General features: G+C 38.3%; 1 protein-coding gene across 1 annotated transcript; it reads left to right on the top strand.

The window, feature by feature from the left end:
* The first annotated feature begins 380 nt into the window (after window positions 1-380).
* Window positions 381-18,559, top strand: b4galt4 (UDP-Gal:betaGlcNAc beta 1,4- galactosyltransferase, polypeptide 4). Its single transcript, XM_077206677.1, has 7 exons — window positions 381-511; window positions 2,333-2,794; window positions 4,666-4,898; window positions 7,533-7,720; window positions 12,577-12,699; window positions 13,124-13,228; window positions 16,894-18,559. Exons 2-7 carry the CDS (start codon window positions 2,521-2,523, stop codon window positions 17,033-17,035), a joined length of 1,065 nt encoding a protein of 354 aa, XP_077062792.1. The 5' UTR covers window positions 381-511; window positions 2,333-2,520; the 3' UTR covers window positions 17,036-18,559.
* The last annotated feature ends 430 nt before the right edge of the window (window positions 18,560-18,989 follow it).

The raw sequence follows: 18,989 nt of genomic DNA, 5'->3' as shown, positions 1-18,989 counted from the left end.
TACCCTATATGTTGCTTGCAACAATAATTCATATTTCTCTTCCTCTAGCTACAGATGTTTGCCTGCAGAATATTATAGCGAAGTTACTGGCTACTATCAGAACAAATCTGCAACCATTAATGACTGTGTTTTAAATTATCTGTTTTTATATACTGATTTTGTAAATCTTACATTCCTTGACATATGTATTGTGAGGTTTTATGTTGTGTATATGTAATATTGTATGTTATTTTATTTGTTTACCTGCCCAGGGACAGCAGATGTAAATTAGCTTTTAGCTAACTCTGGTGCAATTACTTTTAATTGTGCATTGTCCCTGTAAAAATAAACAATAAAGCAAGTCCCTGAAGTCTTGGGTTGTAGTTTCGGCATGTGCCAGCAGGTGTTGCGATGTTAAACAGCCTCTGTGTCAGTAATACTCCAGCCAATGACGTCCCTTCAGAGGCTGTATTTGCGGAAATACTTCAGTACAGTACAGTCTTGAGCTGAGGGTGCTACTGCTTTCACTGTCGTAAGTATTTTAAAACTTTATTTAGTTTCTACTTTTCCTATATGTTTGTGCCCTCGTCTAAAAATACGTGTGCTAACCCAGATAGCAAACTAGCATGTGGATCGCTAGTTTTTTTTGTCGAATGTGCGACCATCCTAAATCACGCTGTCAAATAACCTTAGTCCCATAACAAGCTGTAACATTACTAATAAAAATAAAAATTCAGTCGTCTTTGTAAACGTGTTTCAGAAGCGATTCTGTGTCAAAGAAATTGAAATTAAAAAGCCATAAATCCCTTTTCCTAAATTTCTGTTCACTTGAAATTTAACTTACAGAGGTTTCTAATGTCAACTGTCACTTGAAATGCTGATTTTAAGGAATGATGAACTGATGTCAAATTATTTAAGTCGATAAGGGGAAATTTATCCCAATCATACAAGATTGAGTGCAGTTAGATCCCCACCCAGCCATGATATACAATGTTATTTCTTTCGACTAAGTCAAATCAAATGTAAAACAAAAAGCAACAGATATTTAGAATACAGGGCAATACATTCGTAAACAATAAACTTTACAAAATTGTTTGACGTGGCAAGGACAAGACAAGGTACTGTTACTAAAGAAACCGATGACGAAATGCACACAGTAGACCTAAACCACTGAAGTATGTCAACACGAAACATGAGAAGTGTAGAGGAGGGTGGAGGTGACAGAAGCTATGTGATCAGGAAAACGAACCGAATTGTTCAGGGTGGATAAACCTGTGACAGACTAACAGGTAATACCTGCCGGTGAGTTAATTGATGAATTAAATGTTTTTTGTGTAAATGTATATTTTTTTTATTCTAACATATGGCCTGTATTCTTGTTATAAAGCATCCCAGGTGCACCTGAAGTTGGTTGAGTGAATACAAATATTGTGCAGAGCTGTATTCTAGGCAAAATAAGTATGACAAATCTAAAGATAGAAAGATAAAGTTTGATTTATTTTAAAGTTTGCTCACTACATTTCACTATTTTTCACAGTGCTATGACTAGTCTATGTGCTAAGATTACATTTTGTTCATTCTTACTGTTTTGAGCAACTGTTCAGATTTTTTAGAGTTCATTTTAAAAGTATTAGTAATTAATGTGTTCTCTCAGGCCCTGTTTACACATGGCATTAAGATGCATTTTCGTCGATCGGATCACAAGTTGACGACACTAAATAAAACGTTTTGAGATTGTCCACTTTCGACAGCTTCCAGAGGAAGTCGAAAACGCATTCGTCCGGATTGCTTTCATAGTGTAAACACTCATGTGGTCCAAAGTGTTCAAACAGACACAAAACTCCACCTACTGTCCAGCTACTGACCTAACACGTAAACATTATTGGAAGAGCTCTAGCCAGATGGGATTTAAACTTTGTCAGCTAAAAGACCCAAGTTTGGTTTGAAGATGAAAAACGTACCAAGCACAATGTTTTCTCACCGTTCCTGATTTCTTACACACACTCACAGCGTTCAGCGGGATCTTGTGGCTGTCAGAGCAGTAACGAAAGCTGATGCTCTCCATATGTTTTTCTGTTTTCTATGGTCATGTTTATATGTTAATTGCGCAAGCTTATTTTGTCCATTAGACCGAAAAAAATCCCCCATAGATTTACCGCCCATAGGCCCTCCCCTCGAAGAAATCAGGACAGAAGTGGTTGAAAGTGGACAAAAGAGACGGATTAAAACGACAGGTGTAAACGGGAATGTGTCTCCCTCGTCTACTTGGTACCAGGTGTAAACAGGACCTCAGATTAATATATGGTCAAGAAAAAGTCATATCAACCAGTCTAATACAATTGTTTTTTTGCAGAACTGTCACAACAGTTACTTCAACTGAAGAATGTTTCCTCTTCAGATGAAAAAATGAACAAAAAAACAGATGAAAGAGACTTTTGGAGGAACTCTTGTCAACTTTAAGAGTTGACTGTTGAACTTCAAGCAGATGCTCAGATGTCTCTTGCTCGTTCTCTGGATTTCACCCCAAACTAAACTTCAGTCATGGGAATCTTCCCCTCCATGTCCAAGATCACGAGGAAGGGAAAGTTTCTGCTTCTTCTATTGTTATGCCTTTGCGTTGTAGCATGGATATCAACATTCTCAAATAATGACGCAGTTAAAACTGCCCAGGAGGGATCAAATCCACTTGATGACGTTAAGAGTGTCGGGGGCTTTCGTCAGCTGGAGCTGGAGTCCGAGATGATGCAGAGCATAGAGGAGCGAGTAGAGGAGCAGTCTCCCAAACAGAGCTGTCCAGAGCATTCACCACTACTTCGTGAGTGTGCTCTCATTTTATCTTTAATACGTTTTTGTGGGTTAATCTTGACTGAGGGTGTGTTCACACTTGTAGTTCTGTTCGCTTGGTTAGTTTGGTCCTGGCCAAATAACAAAAAACCTTTAGTCCGGGTGTGCTTAGCGTTCACATTGGGATTTTAACACCGAACCTAAAGGCATAGGGAGGGATATGTTCACAACCTGATTTTTTGGCTTTTATTTTGTATATTTCGAGACTAAACTTACCGAACATCCAAACAATGCTGTGCTCTGGGATAAATGCGCTCGTTGAATGTGCATAGCCGAAACTATGATGGTATTTTGACCAGCTGAGAACTCGTGAAGAGATTATAAAATGTGTAAAGGAGTCAAAACAGCGGCTGATATCCCTCCGTCACACAAACGAAGATCTGATGTGAGGAGACGCGGTTCTGACGCCTGTACTCTGAACTGTGATGATGATGAGAACAAACAAGCATGCTTGAGCATTCTGTCCTTGTTAGGGTCGCTTATTGCGACATCATGTCCCGTTTTTGGTTTGTTCACCTGTCTTGTGTTCATATTTCATTAGAACCGCACCAGAGTTTGTCTGGAAGCGGAGCGAGACTCATAGAACATGAGTCTCGCTCCGCTTCCAGACAAACTCTGGTGCGGTTCTAATGAAATATGAACAGGATCAGTGTCTTGATCCTCTTGTTTGGTGCACCAGGGTTCAGATGGCAGCGTTCACACTTATTCAGATAAACCACACTAACAGAGCAATCGCACCAGGGTTAGTTTTAATCCAACAAAACATGCCAAGTGTGAACACCCCCCTTAATAAGAACACAACATTGACCATCGACATCTAAAGACACCAAAAACAGGACGTGATGTCACAAGATGTGACCCTTATAAAGGACAGAATCCTCAAGCATGCCTGTTTTTTCTCTTCGTAGTGGTGATGTTGCCCATCACAGTTTAGTGGATGCAATGTCCACATTCAAGCTTTTCATACAATGGCCTTAAACAGCTCATCATTTTGCAGTAGATTTAGTTTACAAATAACTGATAGTCATGACCTAAATAGGATTTTCATTTACAGTGATTACTAAAATTTGGCTTTAATGTTATTTTTCACACCATCTGTCGCGCTCACACTCAAGCTCTGAGGATTTTGTGATGAAAAATTTGGTGAATTGTTAACTCTCTTTGACTGGAGTGAGTTGTTGACTCGAGAACAGCTGCAATCTGACCAGTCCAATTCACCAGTGAATCATTCAGTGCGATTTGCGAACCGATTCAACAGTTTCATTGAAAAGTGTCAATTTCTTCAGTTTGATATAATGAGAAACAATGATTTTTTATAAAAGTATGATATTACTCTTTGGGCTGAGATAAAGTAAAAGTTTCCCAAAATTAAAATCTCTTATAAAGTGAAGATACTTGAAAATTTTACGTAAGTAGAAGCGCATTTGTTGCTGTCCATTTAATCTTATTCTGTTTCATAGAAAATAGAAATTACAACAAATTGGAATTACATGTGGGTATTTTTTTTTACATATCTTCTAAACATTTGGAAAGCTTGGGTCTGTGCAAAATGAGCTGATAATACTGGGTAAAGATGGGAAACCATGAAACTACAACTGAGAGAAATGTGTGAGAATCTCACAACCACCTCTGTGTGAATGTCACTGTTTACACATTACTGTTTTTTTTCTTTCCACAGCTGCTTGCTAATTTGGGCTTGTTTCCAAAGATGGGGCCCTGAAAATTAATGTGGGCCCCAGCTGATGCTGTATTTAAAGACTGCACCTGGGTTGTGGGCCTTTCACTTACTTGCGGGCCTGTTTACATGCGTGTTTAAATTTTTCTGCTTTTTCCGCTCCACAGGAGGTTCTTTAAAGCTGTCATTTGAACCCTCGCTGACGATGGAGCAGGTAGAGAGTGAAAACGGGGAGGTCGTGGATGGTTCATATAACCCCTCTGACTGTACGGCCAGACAGAGCGTGGCCATCCTCATCCCTCACAGAAACCGAGAGAAGCACCTGCTCTACCTCCTCTACCACCTTCACCCTTTCTTACAGCGGCAGCAGCTTCATTACGCCATCTATGTCATTCACCAGGTAGGCAAAACTACCATTAGCTCTGGCGGAGGTTGAGAGTTTTTGTAGTCATATAATCATTGTTGCTAGGATTTGCCAATGAAGCTTCCAGAATGACTTTCTTGGTGGCATTTTTAGTGGGTTCAGGTGTTAGTAAAGGTTTCTTGGACAAAAAACACAATTTAGTTTTTTATGACCATTTCCTACCTTCTCTTGCCTGGCCAGCCTGACCCACATCAAGATGTTAGGTCTGGGAACTCACCATTGGCATGCCTCAATCTGAGGGGCGGGATAAACGGTTGTCTTTCAAATTCCCTCTGCAAGCAATAGGATAGCGCTACAACCAACCAGAGCAACAAACAGTTGTGGCTGATTGAGTCCCATGCGTTTTCCCACCACCGGAGCTAGTCGATATATTAAACTTTTGTCGTATCCGGTGGTCAAAACTCTGAACACATCTTCCTTTTTTAAGAATGACTTAAGTGCCGTTCATTGTTCTTTTCTCAAAGAAAAGCTGAACTCCAAGTCCTCCAGAGTCGCGGCCAAAGCCGATTTGAAAGACCGCTGTTCGCCAGCAGTTTCTTCTTTGTTTTCAAGTAGCAGGGAATTCACACGGAACCGTCACATCTCCACCGTCATTATGTTAAGCCCGCCCACCAACTCTATACACAATGTGATTGGCCTGACTAGAGTTTGGGTTTTCCAGCTCGAAAGCCATCGGAGAGTTGCTAGAGTACACTGGCTGCAAAATAATTTTTGGTGCCGCTAGGGTGCGTCTAGATTTCTAGGCTAACCTTCTCTCTGACTTTAAACAGAACCATTTATTTGCTTTGAATACAGTTAAGACTTAAACGTAAACGCCCTCTTCATATGTGAAATGCGTAACAGTGTTTACTTATGGCTTCGCTGTGGGCTCCATAGTTTGCTTTGCACTGGCCCATCCTTAAAGAAGTCTGTTTGCAAAGTCTGCAGTACATTGTTATACACATTCACCAAACAATCTAACTGTTTAAAAATATTAAACTCTCTTTCCTCAAAGTCCATTTGGATGATACTCTTTTTGTTCTTTAGTTAAGCAAAAACTGGAATGATGGTGTTGTTGTCTTCTCCTCATTATTACACTGGGACTGAGGAAGCCAAGTTTCTAACGACCATTTTTGACTTGTAAATGTGGACAGTTATGTGATAATGTGTTTAGTCTGATAGTCACAGATTTCATAACAGTCTGTTTTTGCAGCTTAATGTCAACATATGGTCTTTTGGACTGAAGTTCTGAAATGTTTTCGTATTAAAATCAACTTTCCACATCATGATATGACACTTTTAAGAACAGCAGAGAAAAGTACCACCAGGTGATCCTCGAAAATAAGTATATTGCATTGTACAATTTTCATTGAGGAAATGTAAGGTTCGGTGAAGTAAAAATGATAGACGCTGAAGCTCAAGGTCTTTTGAAAGGTATACATCCTCATGTAATGAATTTTTTTTTAGCAATGTTCTCATTCTAGTTTTGCCAGTAGCTCTGTCAGTAATTCTGTTAAGCTCTTAGAACAATAACTCTTTTCTTGCTTAAAATAACAACTCTTTAAAGGCCCATTCACTCCAAGAACAACAACTATAAAGATAAATATATAACGACTTAAATACTTCAGCTCTTTTAAAGCAGGGTGGATTCTGATTGGCTGTCATTGTTTTTATCATTAATCAGCTGGAAAAAATTTGTTCTGAAAGTGATTCCAACTATATTGTTTCTCTGTGCTGTTATCGTTATAGTTGTGGTTTGGACTCTGCTATTCTTTTATATTTTAGAACGATTTTTAGAACTATATCGTTAAAGTTATCCTTGGTGTGTCACTGAGAGCATACGCCTAAATAAGTAATTTATTCAAATAATTTCTTGGATTTACCTTTATGGTTTTGTAAACATTTCACGGGGGTAGAATCGCATAAATAATAATTTCCGTACTGTAACAGTATTTACACATGTTGAAATATTTGTCTTTTTTGGTCCTCTACTTCGTCCACTTTCCATTCTCACTGGTGTTTTCAGTAATGTATTCTGTCTTAAATTGTTCACTGTCATGTTACCCCTTCAAGGCAATCTGATCAAACCCATTTGACAGTTCTGTCTCTCTAAAATACTGAAGTATATACTTACATACTAGAGTATTGAGTGGTAGCTAAAAGTAGTAACACTGTGATAAGTAGTTCAGCTGCTCAAAACAAGATTACTTTCCAGTGTGACAAAACACTACATCACCTTTTTGTAATATTTAAAACAGGAGGTAATAATCAAACACTCACCTAAAATATCCATTTTCTCATATGATGCACTGGGGATCAAAATATAGTGCACCATTTTGCATTAGTTTGTGTATATTTGATAATAGTTTTTACGCATATATTCTTCCCTCTGTAATTTCCCTAATAATGGAGTAAGCAGTTCATCTCGTCTGTCATTGCACATTCCAAACAAAAAATGTTGATAATTTTCCAAATGTTAAAAAGTTCCTTGTGTTAAGCCTTTATTATACTTTATTGTGAGTGTGAGAAAACCAAGTCTGAGCGTGATTCTCTTTGACAGAGGAATATTGTGTGCGTGTGTTTGTGTATTTGTATGTGTGTGTGTGATGTATGTGTCTGATTGTCTTATAGGCTGGAGATGCAACATTTAACAGGGCAAAGTTATTAAATGTTGGCTACCTCGAGGCCCTGAAAGACCTGAGCTGGGACTGTTTCATCTTCCATGATGTTGATCTGGTTCCTGAGAATGATCATAACTTATACATGTGTGGGAAACAGCCTAAGCACTTAGTAGTGGGGAGGAATTCCACTGGCTACAAGTAAGTATTACTGTCTTCATTTAACAAACACATTGCAGAGCAAATTACAGACCATTCTAAGATTTGACCCAACAACATTTGGGTTAGAAATACAACACTGTAATCAGTTAGCAGTATTGTCAGTTTGATGTACTAAAGTGATTTGATGTACAGAAGTGATAAGTAGTAACAATACTAGTTTAACAACATTTTTACATTTACATTTAGATTTAGTCATTTAGCAGACGCTTTTATCCAAAGGGACATGAACTCAGGATTAAAGACAAGTCAAGTCATTGTGAAGAGGCAAAAGAAGTGCAAGAAGTGCTCAAAATACAAAGTTCAGGCATTGCTCAGAGTAGCATAGGCCAGACAAGGCTTTTTTTTTTAAGTTAAGTGCTCACGGAAGAGATGAGTTTTTAGTTGTCTTTTGAATGTTGTCAGGGATTCTGCATTCCGGACAGCATGGGACCGTGAATGAGAATGTTCTAGAGAGTGATTTTGTGCTTCTCTGAGATGGTATCACGAGCCGTCACTCATTGACCGATCGTAGGCTTCTAGTAGGGATGTAGATGCGTAGGAGCGAGTGAAAGTAGGAGAGCTGAGCCTGTGGTCGATCTGTAAGCAAGCGACAATGCCTTGAACTTGATGCGAGCAGCGAGTGGTAGCCAGTGTAGAGAGATGAGGAGAGGAGTGACGTGGGCCCTTTTGAGCTCGTTGAAGACAAGACAAGGGCTGGGACGGTTACCGCATTACCGCATTACCGCAATACCGCGGTCACGTGACTCCAACCGTGGGTCTGAGCTCATCACCGTGATCACCGCAAAAAACAAACAAAAAAAAACATTGGCCTGCACATGTGTGCACGTTGTGTCTAATGACATGGATTATGTCTAATGATATTGTGTCTTACATGGATTCAAGGTTTTCTAAACAAAACTTAAAGGGGGTCGCACACCGGACGAGAAGTGCAGCGCCGGCTCAGGACCTTGTTCAAAACCCTGCCGCGCCACAGAGCCCCATTTACATAGTTTTATATTAAATTTACCTTTATTTGTCTCAAATCGTCATTAATTTATATACTGACTTCACCCTGTGCTGCAATATACATTTAGTTTTACATTCATTTACAGAAATCAGCTGCTTGAATGAAAATTGCTGATGTTATCGTATTTCATATTTAACGGCTCTGATTTTCAGTTGATATTCTCAATTCATTCAGTTAACGGATGCTATGAGGTAAAGTGTGCAGACGGCAGACTTAGCAACGATTGTATTTAATTGTACAGTACAATCATAACATAGTACAGACATTATCTTAATTCCATAATGTCCTTAAACATAACAATATTGCTGGCCACCCCCTTTATCATCAAAAGATGGAGCAAATCCGACCTTTCGCGAGCTGAGGAGCGCAATGTTCCATGACAAATAATAACATTCCATTAGTATTAGAGATGCGCTGATGGGCTATTATTATTTTATTCGCAACCGCATCACAAAACTCATCATCTGTCCGCCATTCACCCGCACCAACGTTTTTTGATAAATTTTCGAAACCGCATCCGCGGCGCTGACTGTTTTAAGGTCTACGAGCAATGCGAGGCGCTGCTGCCACGAGGCTAGAAAGCTCTTGGCTATAAAGCTCTTGGCTGTTCTAGAAAGAACACTGATCCGATGCAGCAAAGATATTTAAAGGCTAAAGTCCCTAGTGGCTATGTTGTATCAGCAGTGAACTCTGTCTCCGATCGGCGCACAGGGATAAATATAAATAATAGCCTAACGCACATCGGCAAACCTGACCTCACCTGACTAGGCTACTGTAGCCTAAAATGTTATCATTTTGTTTTGAATTTTGTTTAAAAGTAGACATTTAGGCCTAGCCTACGCCGAGTTTCGGTTCATTTATGAGACGAGCTCCAGTTCACGCGCAAGAGACCGCACCGGCCCTTCCACGTCCTCCTGATTATATGTCTGCTATATTTGCTTCTTATTTATTAATTCCAGGCAATTAGTTAATGAAACAGTGATTAAAATTAAGGTACAATTTATACAAAACGAAATTTAATTTAAAGAAAGGCTTTCTACCAAACAAAACTTAATAAAGTGGTCAAAATCATGTCTGACCCATCTTGATCCTATCCTACTCATGCTGTTCACTTTTCATATAATCGACATAGATTAAATAAAAAATTACACTATATTATGCAAACATAAATATGGAGTATAATATTTGTAATTAAGACATGTTGCAAAAAGTGTTCATCTTTCATTTCCAATGTGAACAACATAATGTATATTCTCCTGAAAATGATGAATTCAATGCGAATGTATCTGTAAGGCCGTCTAACTCGATCCAATGGCGGTAATCGAATTAGCGGTGAAGGTCTTTGCGTGTTACTGTGTTATTAGCAGTGAAGGTCTTTGCGTGTTACTGTCTTTTTTCGCGGCAAAGTATTTTTGGTTGAATGCAATACATTTTCTCATATGTATTTTCTCGTTATTTCATCTGACTCCATAAATGAAAAGGCTTTAATGATATCTGTGCATCATTAAATGTGAGCGAATGTTTTACTATTCTTTTAAAACTCTTGAATGAAAATAATGTCAAAGTCAATTAGAATAATCAAATGTCACAATTTAATATGTCAGGTAAATGTATCATTATAATTTCATAATCAATTCAAGGATAATCAATGCAAAACATCAAATGCTCTAGAACAAAGAGGAAAAAGTTTACCAGACAAGAAATGCGTGTGGCTGAGAGTCTCGCAACTCTCAGCCTCACGGGCCGATCTCAGATATAGAAAAGCCCAGAGCCCTCGCTGCGTTTCATTATATACCCAGACCTCATTTCAAATCTAAACATCATCCACAGTGGTAAGTCACCATTTGCTAGCAGTGGAAAATTAGCATTCAGTCAGTAAATGGTCAAAAGGTGTTAACTCAAAGACACACCCTCCATTGTGGAAGAAGTTTCTAAACTTCGTAAGAACTTTATTATCTTTTGGGTTTACTTCTTTGGGAATGAGACATTTGTACCAGTCGCACCGAGACATTTGAAATAATACCAAACATGTATAAACCTTGATGATAATCATTCACATTAAACCATTTAGATTCTTGTGTGAGTTTGGGAGATCTCTGCCAGGATGAAGAATGGGGGAGAGAAATGTAGATTAGGATGAGGGAGGTGAGACCTTCGTCTCAATAGTGCATGAGGGGGAGTTCAAATGTTAATTTCCTTTGTTTTCTCAGAGAGTGGCCCTCTCTTAAAGTCCTTCCGGTTTTTCCAGTCTTACATATCTGAGAATATTCTTAAATAAGGAAATCTATTCAGTGATTGGATCATGTCAAATTACTGCTTGATGAAAATGTGACTTTTTCAAATTGTGCTTGTTTTTTTTCGGATGTAGGTGACAATATTTAACAAAGTCAAAAACGACTTCTGGTGCGTGCGTGAAAGTCTGTCGGGGAAGGGGGGTTGTGGTTGTATTTAAAACGGTTTACCGCCATACCGCGGGAAAATCTTGCTTTTCAACCGCGGTTAGAAAAAATCCATACCGCCCCAGCCCTAGACAAGACGGGCTGCAGCATTCTGGATCATTTGTAGAGTTTTAATTCCACATGATGGAAGTCCAGCCAGAAAAGCATTGCAGTAATCAAGCCTAGAAATAACCAGGGCCTGGATGAGAAGTTGTTGCATTTTTCAGTAGTTCAGCTGTTTCAAAACATGCATACATTATGGGCCACAGGGCTGGTAGAAAAAACTACATGGAGAGAAAGACCAGTGTCAACATCTCTGAATGGGTCAAGCCACATACATCTGTTTTTGTGATGAGCTGTCAGTGTCCAAAAGTGTGACATCTTTGCATAAACCGTATTTGCTCAGTTTAGTTCTGTACACATTATGCAGATTTTGTCTAAAGTTTTGTGCAAAGGTCTTTGGCACATGTTGCCACCTGGATTTCACTGTGCTTTTTTCAGATTTTTGAAACCCTAAATTATGGAATTTTTCTTTCCTTTAAGGCACTTAAGGCCAGTCCATATCTGCTTACTTTAATATAATGTACTGTGAATCAGAGGCAGGACAATTAAACACATTCATTTTTTGGGTTCAGAATTATGAATTTTGATAAGCTAATATTGTCCTCCACTTAGGTTAAAATTCTTTGCGGAAAAATTGCGGAAATACGACCATCGCTTTTTTGATTTTTGCATTAAATTCTACTATTTCAAAAATCACTCAATCTTGGAGAGATTGGCATTTGTTTTTAACCTAGAAATCAATTTACCTGTTATATTATTAGATAATTGTATTTTGTTTTATGTTATTTTCATGACATGGAAGAAGCTAAAAGAATAGTTTACTGTGAACTTTTAAGTTATACCACTTCGGTTGTCCCCCCAAAACTAGGGCTTGCTTATTTTGGGCTTGGGTTTTTTGGGTTTTTAAGACAAGCAGCCAGTTGCAAAAACATAGCCATTATGTTAAGACTGTGTCTTAAGTACTTTTATCTAACTGACTTTAAAAAGTTATGAACAGTCTTTAAGAAAAAAACAATGTGTTGACTAACTTGTAAGACTAGTCTTACCAGTTTACCCATCCGGTCACTCACTCGGTTTTTAAGGTAGATTGCAGGTAGCTTGTAATAAGATGAAAGAGATGCTTTCCCCTGTTTTTCAAAATATGGTAGTTAAACGTCTTTAAGCAGCTTGATATTCTCTGTTCTCCATTAGTATTCAGCTACATCAAATATAATGTACCCCAAGTAATTTCTTAATTGCATCAATCAGTTTATTTTGTGAAATGACATGCTATAGTTCTTGTTTAATATTTAAAAGACATTCATCACTTTTTGCCACTGACTTCCCAGACTCAGATACAAAGGTTACTTTGGGGGGGTTTCGGCCATGACGACGGAGCAGTTCCACATGGTGAATGGCTTCCCAAACTCCTACTGGGGCTGGGGTGGAGAAGACGATGACCTGAGGATAAGGTGAGATGAAAGTACTACACGCTGATTAAAATCCACTGACTACTATGAGTGACTACTATTATTTTTCCATAAAGTAGACAAAATTACCAAAGTGAAATCTTGCCTTTCAGTTCTGGTTGACAAAATTTTAAAAATAATCTAAAATATTGATGCATGTAGAAGTTTTGAAATGAGTTCTCTCATTTCTCATCTCTCGTTTGGCCAAAGAGCGGGTTGAAAAATTTTTTGGGTGCAAAATGGTGCTTAATTCACTTTTGTTTTTTAATCATCAAAACCCACCAAAAAAAGGACATGAAAAATCCAAAGCCAATTTGTGCTTCATGCTGTATGAAGAGGAAAGTGTGTTTGAGTGAAGGGAAATATTTATTGCTGTTGTACCATCTCTGAACATTGTTGATGATTTTAATAAAACCATGTTTTTCAGGCTGGAACTTCAGAAAATGTCGATACTGCGGCCGTCTTCTGAAGTGGCGCGCTACACCATGGTCTTTCACAAGAGAGACAGTGGCAATCAAGTCAATAAAGACAGGTCAGGTCAAGTGTGAATGAGAAATAAATGTTGCAATATTAGAGTGTTATTCTGGTCTTGCAAGAGACAACAGCTAAAGTAAGGAACATTTTTGAGAGCTTTCATTTGTTACATTACAACATGGAAATGAGATTGAGACATCCAGTGTCTTACATAGTCATCATTCTAAAACATTATGGTTTATAACAAATTTGTACTGTACAAGTTATAAGCTATTACAACAGTTCAATTATATTTCCTTTCCACGAAAAAAAATGTAAATGCTAAAAATGTGAAAACCTTAATGAAATCTGCGGCACCTGTTTGAGCACTGATGCCATAGTGTGTTGCTATACAAGCCAAACAGGGTTGAAGTTAACTTTTTCACTCATCAGCAATTTTCGCTACTGAATTTAAGTTACCAGTCATCCAGAAGTTCTACTAGCCAAAATACGAGTTCTCAGCTGGTCAAAATAATATCATATGTAGGCTACGCACATAGCACATTTATCCCAGAACAAAGCATTGTTTGGATGTTTGTTAATAGTGCAGCAGATTAATGGCATATTTCATGAGAATCGTTGAAATTGGTATAGAAGCATGAAATTTGGCACAGATACTCTCTAATGGTCCCTTTTTTGAAAAAAGGCGTTGGCCACCCAAAAATTCAACATGGTGGCCATTTTTTCAAAATGGCCGCCATTTCTCTTGAATCCTTACATCAATTTTTGGAAACAGTGGCAATGAACATAGGAAAGGAGGGAAGCCATCTTCAAAAATGTTTTCCTTCCTGAATTTTTACTGGCCACTTCCTTTTTCTAACAGTGGCCCTTCCTCTCTGTGGACTGCACATTGCCGTGGTGGAGAGACTTGTGTATTCCAATGAACCTGAGTGCAATGCCGGTGGAGAAATTATATCCCTGGCAAGTTTAACTAAGCCGGACAGGCAGGGTCCGAAATTAACACCCGCCAAGCGCCAAATGCGGGTAGATTTTCCGTTTGGCGAGTAAATCTCAACAGGCTATCCGCCACACTGGCGGGTGAATGTTCCAGACATTCAAAGTCTTGCGGAAGTTCCGGGAGTCTCCCGCATATTGATAGCGGCTCCCTGATGCCCGCAAATTAGTTTAAATCTCCAGGAATCTAGAGCGAGCGAGAAAGAGCGCGCTCATACTGTGCTCCAAACCGTGCAGCGCGCGCACTGCGGAGAGCAAGAGACCTTGTGCGTGTGTGTTCCTCAAGAAGCGTGTGTGAACCTTCTTCAAATAAAAATAGCAGGCCTACCTTTATCCACAGCTTGTCTAGTTTTTACTTAAAGCAACATGTCTACATGATGTGGGGTGAGTCTGGGTCTCCGATGGCACAGATGTCCCGGGAATACAGAGATAACGTCTCGCTAGAGTGGCCAACTTCGGAAAGTGCCTTTCATTTGCTTGTGGATGTTTGCTTCGCAAGTGAAATTGCATTGTACTTGGACTAGGCCTACTGCTATTTTAATACCGCGTAGCATATTTTGCAAGTAACTTCGTCGCCCTTTCTGTCGAAATGGTCCCACACAGTAGCTACTTCTTTCCGCTTGCTTCATTGTGCTTGCTCAGCGAAATATGTCTTTAGGCGCGTGTCGATGCACCCCATGATTTAACAAATATAGGCTATATACTGTTTTTTTTAACCATGCAGCAAACAAACAAAAATAAATATATATATATATATATATATATATATATATATATATATATACATATATATATATATATATTTTTTTTTTACTTTTAATCTGTTTAACTGATAGTATTAATCTGTAAAAATGTTTACTTTCGGTAAAGTATCTGATAGTTTTACAAAACCTTCAAATGTACTGTTATGAGCACTAGTTCCATGCTCACATCTTCCATGTCTTACTATTTGTTGCTCTGATTTGACTTCTATCTACTCTTATTCATTCAACATAATACTTATCTCAATTAAATGTACTGAAATTAATGTATATGTGACACAAAAAGGCTGTTAATTATTTTGGCCGGTAAAAAATATGCTTGGCTGGTGGATTTTTTCATCTACCAGTCCCTGTGGCAGGTGAGCCAAAAAGTTAATTTCGGACCCTGCGGACAGGTTAAAGGAGAGGAGGCAGACAAAGCAGACATTATGACTATTTGACAGAAATGGTGGCCATCTTGAAAATGGTCGCCATCCTGAATTTTTGAGTGGCACATACCTTTTTCCAAAAGGATGTTCCTTGAAGAGTATTTCTGCCTAATTTTATGCTTGCATCACCATTTGAACAATTGAAATAATTAATATTCGACAGGAACGGTGGCCATCTTTTAAAATGGCAGCCATCTTGAATTTTTGAGGGACAAGCATCTTTTTCCATGAACATGTCCTTTAGAGAGTATTTGTATCAAATTTTCTGTTTGAATAATTGATATTATAAGCATTGAATAGCAATGCTGGCCATCTTGAAAAATGGCAGCAATATTGAATTTTTGAGTGGCCAGCGCCTTTTTTCAAAATACTGGCCCTTAGAGAGTATCTGTGCCAAATTTCATGCTTTTATACCAAAGTTAATGATTATTTTACTAATCTGCTGCACTATAAGCTCCGTTTCAAATTAGGCAATATGTCATAAAAGCCGACCCGTCAGGTTGTGAACATATCCCTCCCTGTGCCATTAGGTTCGGTGTTAAAATGCCAATCTGAACGCTAAGCGGACCAGGAGTACTTTTGTTTTGTTTTGTTTTTTTGGTCCGGACCAAACGAATCAAGCACAAGTGTGAACACTCCCTAAAAGCCTTATATTTTATTTTAAAAACCTGTGGATACCCTGTTCTCAGATGCCTAGGTATTAAGAACAGGTTGAAAATTGGCCTCTTGTCTCCATGCAACTGTAGGCCTACTGTTAAGCTTTGTTTAGGAAATGTTGGAGGCAAGTGGGTAGCCATGATATCTGAAGTTGAATTTTCAATCTTAGCCCACCAAATTGGCTAGTGAGTTGATAGTTACCTGCATCGGTTGGTTTTCACCCACATTTGGTGGGATAGTGGGTGTTAATTTCAAACCCTGATGCCAATGTATTTGCTTATCATAACTATAGGACATTGGGCTTTTATCTGATAAGAGGACATGGACTTAAACTATGATGGAAACACATTTAGCGAATAAATCCCTCGAAGGGCAACAAAAACTCATGTGACTTTGCCTCAACAGAGGATGTAATTGATTGGATAACTGGACTAACCCGCAGACCAATCGAATTTCACAGCATCTCAAATGTTGGTTTGGTCATTCTGAAATGCTTGAGCCAAAGTCTGTCATCAGAATAATTTGGTTTAATTCCCTCCAAGAACAGTCTCTCATGATTGTGTTCTCAAACACCAGGCATCCGAACACAAGACAGCATGACAGCGTTTATTGCGATTCGTCTGCGTGCTCTGAGACACAAGTAATTTATGATGGTGGAAGAAAGAGCCACAGTGGCTTCCCCGATTGCAGCAACTTCCATTTTTATTACAGATATTTTGTGGCAATTTCACAGGAAGTGACGATTTTTCTTCTCTTGAACACATGGAATCGCAAATATTTTATGCCATATTCCAATTTTTCACACTAGTTAAATTTGCAACTTTAGATGGAAACGTAGTTTCAGTGTGGCATTTGAAGCTTTGCTTTCACTTTCCCCACTACAGGATGCAGCTGTTACGCCGTACTCCTCAGATGTGGAAGAAGGATGGTTTGAACTCCTGCTCCTACAAGGTCCTGTCTATCGACCAAGCCCCACTCTTCATCAACATCACCGTGGACATCGGCCAGCCTGAGCGCGCTCATTGAGCCATGAGTTCGGATACTCAAGAGACAGCTTGCATTGAAACACAGCATTCACCAGTGCCTGCCAGAGCTAATGCTAGGTGTTGTTACTCCACACCAGGATGCACTACCGTTCTGACCGATCTTAGAATACTGATCAAACACTGCGTTAAAGTATTACAATAATCAAGTAGAATTTAAATGGATCAATCAGGTATACCTTTCAGGATTGAAATTAAGAAACTTACTTCACTTCTAGTGAACTTCGTTACACATAATGCATTCTGTATGGCTTGCATTAATTTAGGTCATCACAGAATATGGCAAAACAAGAGACCTGTGCCTGACTGGTAAGAGGAGATATGTTATTATGTACAGTAGGCTCAAATATTGATATAGATATATGGGCAGAGCATGTTCTATGATGTTGATTTCAGCTGAACATGCTTCTAATATCGGTCCAATGGAAACTTGTAGATTTTTAGTAGGTGTTTGGGACCAGTGGTAATGTTTAATCAGTTTTCATTTCAGTGAAATGTAGCTGTAGATGGGTATATTATTTTACATTTAGGCCAATGTTTAAGACAGAACGGCTGTTCACTCATAAAACTGGGTGGTTTATTTACTGACTTTATGATCAGAGAAAAAAAGACTTGTGATTACTTGGCATAATATCATTATAGGCTGGCCTGTCGGGGTTTATATATAAAAACCTTATAATGATTCATACATTGCAGAAACTTTCCAGAAGCTGAGTATGACTTGAAACTGATCTTGACACGCTGAATTTCAAGACAATATGGCCATCTTATCAAACCAGCTGATTGATGAGTGTGGGGACAGAAATGCAAGTTTGGATTTTATGTGGACGATTATGAACTCCAAGAATCTGTATAGTTGACCTGGTTATTATCTAGTGTTCTGTTGAAACTTGACAAATGGAAATCAAGCCTAGGCTAAAACATGCATGAAGATCAAATTAAGTAACAATTTACTTGTTTTCTATTACCTTTTTGTCATAATTTTTATTTCAGAAAACCTGGTATCACATAAAATCATCTTAACTCAGTTTTTTACTTTATATTCTGTGGGACGTGCACATTTAAAAGATTTGGGTGTTGTAACTGTGAACTTATATGAGTTTTATACTGTGAAAAAAAAATCATGGGCAAAGGTTTGGGAAAATTAATCAGAATTTTCCACGAATAGGGTGCAAATTGGGAAATTATATTTTATATAAATTGTTAACTGCCATGAAATTACCACACGAGTAGCTTTAATCCCACTGAATATCTCGGCAGCCCCCTTGAAATTGTGATTTAAAAAAGAATTATAACTATTCTATAGCATAAATAATATATACAGTTTGACATCTTGAGGTTTTTCTGAAGGTTTAGCATCTTTGTTGAAAAGGAAACTTTACGCCGGTTTTTGTGCCCTTTTCATGGAAAGTGCTCACCACTCCTGCAGTGTTGAACCTGTGTGTGCGATACTGAAAAAGCCAGTTTACTGATGTTAATACTGCAATAAAGAATGGCATTCAACAAAGACTGCAGCTTTTTTTCTTTTGTGAAATAGGTTGTATTCAAGTTTGCTGGTATACTACCATATATGAGCTAAGCATAATTACTGATCATATGTTGATTGGTTATGATAAATTTAAATGATTTATCACAAATAAATTTATTATTAGAGAAGACTATCTTAAAGAAATACTGTTGGATATTGTTATATATACCTGTATAAGAGTGGAGAAACTAGAAGAACTGGAAGATAGCGCAACTCTCTGAGAGAACAAAGCAAATTAACATCTGAATTTCTCTCGTGCACCATTCCACAGTCCAGACGCAAGTCTCGCCTAAGCAATCCTAATCTACATCTTTCCCTTGATATATATATATATATATATATATATATATATATATATATATATATATATCAACATCTGAAGTGGATCAAAAATGCTCATCAACGTTGT

Source organism: Siphateles boraxobius, unplaced genomic scaffold (assembly GCF_051911475.1).
Source record: "Siphateles boraxobius isolate OS27281-9 unplaced genomic scaffold, OSU_SipBor_1 56, whole genome shotgun sequence".
Classification (NCBI taxonomy): domain Eukaryota; kingdom Metazoa; phylum Chordata; class Actinopteri; order Cypriniformes; family Leuciscidae; genus Siphateles; species Siphateles boraxobius.
Note: the sequence above shows the minus strand (reverse complement) of the source record. Positions and strands in the feature narration are given on the sequence as shown.